Source organism: Cryptotermes secundus, unplaced genomic scaffold, assembly GCF_002891405.2.
Source record: "Cryptotermes secundus unplaced genomic scaffold, Csec_1.0 scaffold618, whole genome shotgun sequence".
NCBI lineage: Eukaryota > Metazoa > Arthropoda > Insecta > Blattodea > Kalotermitidae > Cryptotermes > Cryptotermes secundus.
Window position 1 is genome coordinate 142,804 of NW_019734973.1, and position 9,809 is coordinate 152,612.

The 9,809-nt window shown below is 35.7% G+C and overlaps 1 protein-coding gene across 5 annotated transcripts in view; it reads right to left on the bottom strand.

Moving 5' to 3' along the window:
* Window positions 1-4,496, bottom strand: part of LOC111869132 (BUB3-interacting and GLEBS motif-containing protein ZNF207) — a 35,344-nt gene extending 30,848 nt beyond the window's left edge. For 4 of the 5 annotated variants that reach the window (XR_004513515.1, XM_033753294.1, XM_023860370.2 and 1 more), the window contains exons 1-3: window positions 4,298-4,496; window positions 1,663-1,789; window positions 705-846 (exon numbers count right to left, since the gene is read on the bottom strand). Coding sequence is in view for 4 of the 5 variants with exons in the window: in XM_033753294.1 (XP_033609185.1) it covers window positions 705-846; window positions 1,663-1,789; window positions 4,298-4,338 (310 nt within the window). In the remaining variant the exon portion in view is untranslated. Of the gene's footprint in view, window positions 1-704; window positions 847-1,662; window positions 1,790-4,057; window positions 4,152-4,297 lie in introns of those variants that run through there. The other variant, XM_023860372.2, reaches the window with a different exon arrangement.
* Between the last annotated feature and the right edge of the window lie 5,313 nt (window positions 4,497-9,809).

Here is a 9,809-nt window from a genome sequence, read left to right on the forward strand (position 1 = left end):
TTTCATTGCCATGTTTTCGCTACTGCACTTCTCTGGGTTTAGGCAGGAACACTATAGGGTAAGTAGACAATGTGAGGTCCTGTTAGAAGAGATTCTAGGAAAGGAATGCAATTAACAACATGCCGCGTCCTCTTGCACTATTCACGCAGTCCCACCCCACACCCTTGTTTTCGCATAAAACCCACGCTCCTCTTGCAGCCTGCGGTCATATTCTTCCAGGACAGTCACGTCAGCAAGTAGAGAAAGTGAGGGTGGGCAGACACATCGAACTTTCCCACGATATCAGAGAAATTCAGGAATGAAAATGACGTTACATACGAGGTTGATGCATTTGTGCATGTCGTACTAAGCAAGGTATAAAAACAGTTGCTTTATGAGGAATTAGTTCGTACCATTGAATATTTGACGCAATAGACAAGCTGTCGCAGAAACCGATGTTGCTACAACCAAGTTTTACTGTATATATAAAACACTTGATTTCCAAGTGTTATACTATATTATGAATAAAACATTAATTTAAAATTAAAGCTATTCATCTGCTCTGCCATATCCTGCTTTATTCAGATCTTAAAAACAACTATGAAAAATGGTGTGAATACAGGAAAGCTGTAGCAGTGTGAATCAGTAACCAACACCAAACCCAAGTATACAAAGTACTGCTTTATTCAAAGCCTCTGAACTGATTAAATTCTTTCTTTTACCACCTTGCATTTGCTTTCCTTGCTTCTGGCGCTCATGTTCCTTGATATCTTCTGGTGGGATTCCTTCCATTCCATATATCTCTATCTCAATGTTGGAACGATTTGGTAGTGAATTAGGAACCTTGTCAATTGTTTCCTTGTGTACCTGTGAAATGGAAGTAAATCAATTTGATTTGTTTCATTCTGGTCCATCACACTAACAATTACAAAGACAAAAATAACACCGTCCAGTGTGACTCATCACCCTTACATGTTTCGATGCCAACGGATCATCCTCAGAGGGCAAACAACAGAGTGTAAACAACACAGCAAGCCACGAATAAACACGGACAATACTAAGAATCTCCTTTCTCAGGATAGACAGGCGGCACAAGATCAGATACCTCCAAGAAAGACAATAGGAGAATTGACACAAACCTCCATGGTTTATAATAATTTTAATCTTAAACAACAAAGTTTTTAAGAAACTTTAAAAATTTTAACACCAGGAAGGCTGCTGTGACTGTGAAAGTTTGAACACTGTGGACATTGTGTATGTCAGATATTATATGTGTATGTACATAATTTAAGACCTACTGTAATAGTAGTTTCCGAAAAAAGTATTGATGCCCTCTGAGGAAGATCCGTAGGGATCAAAACATGTAAGGGCAATGAGTTTTCAAGTGATAAAACTTCAATAGTCACACTGGATGGTGTTACTTTTGTCTTTGGAAGTAAATCAGCTATACATTTGAGTTTCCAAATATGAGACCCACCTACACAAGTCAGTGAACAATTCAGAACCAACTACCTTTGGACAAGACTCATGTAGACCTGCTTTCAGATCCATTAATTTAGTCAGAACTTACAGCTTTCACTGTTTCAGTATTTTAAAGCACAATTTTATGTCTTAATTAATCATAAATCATCCCATACTTCAAGTCAGTACCTTAATTCAACCAAGTAATTTCAAAATACTTACTTGCATACAATGTATTGATAAGCCAGGACCTGTATATAACTTCTTATGACATATATGACATTTAAAGTGCTTAGCTTTCTGATGCTGAATCAGGATCTTTTCATCATCAAATTCACGATTACAGTACCTTCCATACATTAAGGAAAATAATGAACACTCATGACAATCTACAGGCAATTTTCTAATCAACCTTCATAATCATAATCATCATCATCTTCATCATCTCAGTTTCCAGCCACATATTCCAACACAACCCTAGAACTACCTAAGAGAAACTGCTAATTAAGTAGCTCCAATTTCAACTGCGATCAAATCAACATGCCCTCAATTTTGCAGATTTGAATATAAAAATACTTAGCCAAAATCATCACTCTTTAAACACAGTTGAAGAACATGGACCAGCTTTTGTTAAACATCTGTATACTTTTGAACAGTAGTAGATAGATGGATTGATGGATCAGTTAAAGATGCAGACAGGCAGGCATTAGTGACTACTTATAAACTTTATGAAGCTTGCTTGCTTACTTACTCCTGGAGCTGAGCCCTTCTGGAGGAGCCGCCAATTCTGCAGCTACTCAAGAATTTCCCAGCATTTTATGGAACCGGAAGGTTCATTACCATGTTCACAAGAGCCCTCCACTGGTCACTCTCCTGAGCCAGATCTATCCAATCCATACCATCCCATCCTATCTCTCTTAGATCCATTTTAATATTGTCCACCCCCTTACGCCTTGGTCTTCCTTGTGGTCTCTTTCCTTCTGGCTTTCCCAACAATATCCTATACGCATTCTTCATCTCCCCCATTCGTGCTACATGACCTGCCCACCTCATCCTCCTTGACTTGCTCATTCTAATTATACTTGGAAGCTTTATGAAGCTTATTTTGTCAAAATTCTGAGTAAGCTGGAAACCATTTGCTAATGACCACAAGGGTATAATTTGAAAGTTCCATATGTAAGTTTTCATCTGGTTCACTAATTGTTATATTAGTATCATCAGTAAAGAGAACAGGTGTGGAGGCTTCGCATATTTGGTCACAGGTTGTTAATATACAAAATGGTAAAAGACTCATACAGAGACTTCATGAACTCTGGTAAATCACTTACTGCAACTTTCTTTTGTAGTTACTAATATACCTTAACACAGCCTTGAAAAGGTCATACACAATTCCTGATACATAGCATTCAATATTAAGTACATATACTACTTTTATGTACATGTTTGTATGTAGCTTTCTTTGTGGATCCTATAATCAAACTATTCCTTAACCAGAAAGTTACTGGAATTTAAACAGTGGATAAATTTCTGTTTAAGTTCCAGAAATAACTGAAATCTGACCTATACCCATACATGAGTCCTCTCTCATGTAGACAGGTTTCATTACTGACCATTAAAAATTAGGAAAATTCCAGTAACAAATGATTAGCCCTACATCTGGCTTAAAAGGTTCGCTAATCAGGACACAGAGGTTTTCATTGTCTTTATTATTATTTCATTAGATCTTGATGAGCTTTTACTTTTAAGAAACTAGGCACATTATCAATTTCCTTAGCTGTTGTTGGGGCATAGTGTATGCTTATAATTTACTGCTTCATGTTTCTTCAAGCACTGAATTGCCCAACAAATTTCCAGCATACTGAAAATGTAAAATTTAATATTTTCAGTTCTATAGACACTGTGTCCTAGGCAAATGAGTGCTACTGTATATCCGCCCAGGATCACAATGAGCCTCCTGCCAAAAATTAACATATTTTGGATAGGATATTTAATTGTATTAAGTTCTGTGAAATGCATGAAGTAACTCTCAGAAGTGTATAAAGTAGTATCAACTGCGAACTCAGAACGTTGTTTTAACACTATGAAAGATTAAAATCCTACCTATGGACACCCACTGGACAAGAATGCCTTAAAACTTCAGCTGTTCCAAGTACCCATAAAGATTAATTATAGATGCTCCAAGATTCAACCAAAAAGTAATTAAGTTGCTTGCATTACAGAGAAATATAAGAGGGCAATATAATAAATAACGTAATTTTAAGCAAATCTATAATTCCACATAACTTTCACAAATTATCTTAAAGCATGTGGCTTAACAGTATTAATAGTATTGCTATGGATATCACGACCGATTAGTTTAAAGAAATTTCAATTTTTAAAATTGTCTTTAAATATCACTATTATTATTATTATTAACATATCCACTGATGCCATACTATACATTCAGTCACTAACATTATCCCGTATTTCTGCTCCGCAACTGCCTACTGCTGACCATATGTGGTTCACTATAAAGTTTATACAACATTATAATTTAAGTAACTGACCATTCAGTTCTAATTTTACCCCTTCTTTTGATACTTTACTGGAAAATGTATTTGAAGTACTTGAAGCTGACCTGAATTTCCGCAACTGTCTTCAAAGAAAAGCAACTTGTAAATCTGCTTTAAACGATATTATTTTGTACTGTCAGAATGTCCACTATCAAAACAACCACATCAATTTCCCACATGGGATTAAGGAGAAAGTAATATTAACTGGTATATACATATTTATTACAGTAGAAGTAAACAATTCCGCCTTCGAGTGGATGTTGACAGTTTGTGAATTCACGTTGTTTTTACTTATTAAAGGATACCAACACCAAGGTTTCGACTGCTTCTTCTTCTTTCTACCCATGTTATAGTAAGGCAAAAATTAAAACAAGATCAAAACCTGATGAATATTATGCACTAAATACCAATATTATACAAGCCTCTCAACAAATGATGGCGTCTAAATTCCACACGAAAGAGGAAAAAAAAAGATTTCTCTGACCATGAATCACCGACTACACATCTCTACTGCATAACGCTGCAAGCATGAAACATCACTGACATCTATGATATTGTAGGAAAATTATTTTCATATCGTCGGTAGCAGTCGGCAGCGCGGGAAGTAAAAAAGAAAATAATCCCATTCCAGACCCAGTGTTTAAATTTCACATAAGGTTATGCAGTCAAATAACGATGTGAGTGTGCATTTTTCATCCATTAGAATATTTAATAACTTGCCATACATTATATATTCTTTGAAAGGCAATATTAATACTTTTAAACAAAGGCTAAAAGATTATCTTATTTTAAATGCATTTTATTTGGCAGATCAATACATTGCATACACACAAGCATAATACATTATTGTTGTCTTTCCAAGATTATGTATTATCTAGATTTGTTATATGACTGCTTTTTATTTTATTATTGTATTTTTCATTTTATAATTCTTGAATATTTTAATTGTTGAGACTAGATTGCATTTTGCTGACGAATTCAATATCCGGTCCGGTTTCCGGACAATGGATCTGTGAAATTATGTATGTATGTAAAACAGCTGGGAATGTTGTGAAAGGAGAAACCGTATTGTCACGTGTTTGTGACTAAACACGGGGTTTGGATTTAATGGACTCTTGTAATTCATAAACATAAATTGTTATAACACTATCACTCTCAGTACTGAATGGTATTCAACACGCTTAACAAACCACTACAGCATAAATGAGATCCAAAATCAGGTTTGACCAGAGCTTCTGAAATTCTGGGGTTGGTACATTAGCCATGATACGAGTTACCAGTACTATTACTATAACAATCATATGCAGGAACCACACAAAGCACTTGAGCTGCACAGGCCCACAACCAACCAGAGTCACAAGTCAATATTACTTTACAACTGGCGGTTTATTACCCATCAGTCTTGGCATAAAGCTCCTTGAGACTCATGAACAGAGATTTTTTTACTGAACCTCTGTGTTTATAGCCCTTATGTAACATCCTCTCTGACGAGAAGATGGGTTTATCTCTTATGAATACACTTTGCCTTTCATAAAGTGTGCACATCACACATATAGCACGTTATTGAATATTCTTCCTTTTGCAGTATACACAAGTCCTCCATCAATATGTGCTTTGCAAAGCAGATCGTGCCTGTCTTACGTATATTATGCTACAACAGCAGCTTAGTCACTTGAACAGCCGTAAGCTTGACCACTGCCAAGTTTAAGCCTCTTATATTTTCTATGTCTGGCTTCACTTTGTCCTATATAATGAACATATTCATTCTCATTATTCTGTATGACTTCTGCTTGTTGCCTGCACAATTTTGTTACATAAACATATACATATGGAAGGTTGAAAGCTGTGTGCAAATCACAGACTGGTGTGCACCTTGGAAACTTTCCATTGGTGCTGCAATTTTAAGAGGTGGGTGTCTCCCATTAATTCCCAGGCAGGGCAAGCGTAAGTCATTGCCAATCTGATCAGTGCCTTATGGTGGTTTAGTTTAATATAGGCACTTAAAAGCTCACTTTTGAATAGGGAGCAGATTCTAATGAATGTTCTGAAGGACTTGACTTTAATTGTTTCTCTGTGCAGTCTCCATGTAATCCTCCGATTGAAATTTACACCCTGATATTTTACGTGATTGATAAAGGGGATAGTCTGTCCATTTATGGTAAGATAAGCCTCAAGGGGCCTAAGTCTATAAGAAAAGTAGACTGCCCGAGTCTTCTCTCCTTTGACTTTTATGTTCCAGCATTCACACCATGTCTCAATAGCAGTGAGACCTCACTGCAGCTTTCTGAGAACATAACCCTCTTTGTGGTCTGTCTGTATACAGGTGACATCAGTAAAGAGACTGAGACAAACACCAGGTGTTTGGGCATATCATTTATATACATACATATATATTGTACAATGTGGAGAATAGGATGGAACCTTGTGATACCCCTGCATGTAATTGTATGTTCCTTGGCATAGATTTTTCACCTTTGACCAAAACTCTGAATTTTCTCTGAGAAAGAAAAGAGCTAATAAGCTTGATTAGACTGGTCGAAAATTGTAATTCAAATAATTTACAAGGCGCCATGTTGCATCAAAGGCTTTTTGAATATCCAAAAATACAGCAGCTGTACACACGTTATTGTTGAAATTTAAGGTGGCGTCCATAAGCCTCAGACATTGAAGTATCATTCTGTAACAGGGACAGAAACCAAACTGGTTTTCACTGAGCAGACCCCCTTCTTAAAGGTGCCTTTGGACTATTTTCAGATTAACTACCTCAAATAGCTTGCCTCTTGTAGACAAGAGGCTAATCGGACATAAATTTTGAGGGAATTTGGGGTCCTTATTCAGTTTCAGTAAAATAACTTTTGCTTCATTCCAGGGCTTTGGAAAATGGGACAGCCAAAGGTAGTGATTAAATAAATGTGTCAGATGTATCGGTGGTTTTCCTGCAAGATGGCTAAGGCATTCATTTGGAATACCATCAAGTCCACAAGCACCTCTCAATTTAAATGACTTTGCTAATTTATGCATGCCACAAGGTCTTACTTTTCCCAACAGGGTGTTGTCTATAGGTGTGAGCAGAGCATGGACTAGTCACCACCTGTTGCTCATGATTTATGTCACAGAGGTCATGAGATGTGAAGTGGCTTTCTAAAATAATCCACAATCACATTGGCTTTCTCATTTGTGTGATATATTATACCTAAAGGTCCACAAATAGTGGCTGGTGTCTTTGATTCATTCCTTTTCATAAGCGATTTTGGCTTAAAGCTATTTGATATTATGTCAGTTTCTGTAGGTTTCTGATATATCAAAAACTGCAAAATTTCTGTCATTCAGATATATCATGAGATCCAGGAAGTTAATGGATTTGTGCTCTTCTTTTTCTATTGTGATGTTTATGGTTGGTTGTAGTTCATTAAATTCAATAAGTGTGTGGCAAATGTTTGTTTTGTTTTGATTGAATATTATCAGTATGTCATCGACATATCCGAAATATGCAATTATCTATTGTTTTATTAGGATGGGATATATTTGTGTAGGTTCCATATGTTGTATATGTTTCCCCTAGTACTGATGATGTTGGGGCTCAAATATCTAATCCCTTGGTTCATTTATAATATTCGTGGTTGAATTGGAAGTAATTTTGTTCTGTTACTATTTTTAATATGTGTATAATTTCTCTTCGTGTATTTGTCTCTTTGTAGTATTGTATTTACTACGTTTATATTACCAATTTTGGTATATTTGTATACATATTTTCTATATCAAAGGAGCAAAGTCTCATATTCTTATTAAGCTTAATGGCTTGTAGGTCTGTCAGTAGGTTGACAGAGTTTTGGATATTGTATGTGTATGGTAACTGTAAGCAATTGTGTAGTGTCTTTGTTAGTTGTTTTGCTGATAGGCAGGGGCATTTTTCCAATTGATTATTGATCTAATGGGTGTACTTTGTTTATGTAGTTTTATTGTGACATGGAGGTTAATAGTTATGGGGTTCATATTCGTGTACCTCCATGGTCTCTTTGTATGATGTTATTGCTTCCTTCAGGTCCTTTATTTTATGCTTATATTCTTCTTGTGTTAATATTACTAGTGTTTTCCTTTTATCTGCTTTCATTACTATCAGTTTTCTTTTACAAATTTTGTTTTTTTTTTATGTTCAATATTAGTTTCCATTCTTCTTTATTAATTATATTATTATTCTCCTTAATATCTTTAATCTTTATTGCAACCACATGCCTATAATAGTTTTGTTCTGCTATATCGAGGTTAGTTATTACTGTTTCAGCTTCAAGGGCTAGTGTTTCAATCTATTTTTTATTTTTGTAGTGCAAATTATATTTTAATCCTTTATTTTAGAGTCAAATTTCATCATGTGTAATGGCTCACTTATGAAGGCAAGAAATTATCTGGAGCGGAAAATAACCAACACATTTAAAATCTCTCATGTCAGAACAAAATAAATGACGATAATCTGAACAATATAAGATGTGAAACCAGCAGGCATTTCAGGAATAGAAAAGAGAATATTTGAAAGACAAAATTGATAAGCTAGCAACAAACAGTAAGAACAAAAACATTAGAGACCTGAATAGAGGAATAAATGACTTTAAGAGAGGTTACCAACCTAGAAGTAACTTAATGAAGGAAGAGAATGATGATCTGCTTGCAGATTCCCACAATATTTTGAAAAGATGGAAGAACTACTCTCAGTTATTGAATGCACATAGGGTCAGTGATGCTAGGCAGATAGAAATACATACAGCTGAGATGTTAGTACCTGATCCTAGCCCTTCTGGGGTTGAAAGTGCTATTGCAAAATTGAAAAGGTAGCCATCAATTCCGGTAGATCTTATACAAGCATGAGGCTAAATATTATGATCTAAGATCCATAAGCTAATTACTTCTATTTGGCATAAGGAAAAATTGCCTGATCAGTGGAAGGAGTCTATTATTGTACCAGTTCACAAGATGGGTGATAAAACTGACTGTAGTAATTATTATGGATTATCACTGCTATCAACTCCATACAAAACTTTATCCAATATTCTTCTCTCAAGGTTAAGTCCATACATAGATGAAATTATTGGGGGTCATCAGTGTGGGATTCGACGTAACAGATCAACTACACATAAGATCTTTTGCATTCGTCATAAATAGGAGAAAAAATGGGAGTACAATAGACAGTACTTCAGCTATTTGTAGACTTCAAGAAAGACTATGATTCAGTTAGGAGGGAACTACTGTACAATATCCTGATGGAGTTCGGGGTGCCCATGAAATTAGTTAGGCTGATTAAAATGTGTTTAAATGAAACATATAGTAAGTTCATATAGGTAAACAGCTGTCTGAGAAATTTCCTATCCAGAATGGTCTAAAACAAGGTGATGCTTTATCGCCACTCCTTTTCAACTTTGCTTTAGAATATGCCATTAGGAAGGTCCAGGAAAATCACGTGGGGCTGAAATTATACAGGACACATCAGCTGTTGGTCTATGGCAATGATGTGAGTCTACTGGGTGATAATATAGATACCATAAAGAAAAACACACAAACTTTAACTGATGCTAGTAAGGAGGTTGGTCTAGAAGTAAACACAGAGAAAACTAAGTATATGTTGCTGTCTCATCACCAAAATGCAGGGCAAAATCATTAAATAAAGATAGGTAACAGCTGCTTTGAAAATGTGGCACAGTTCAGATAGTTGGGAACAATGGTAACAAATCAAAACCTGATTCTGGAGGAAATTAAGTGGAGACTGAACTAGGGTAATGCTTGCTACCATTGAGTCAAGAATCTTTTGTCTTCTCGTCCGCTGTTTAA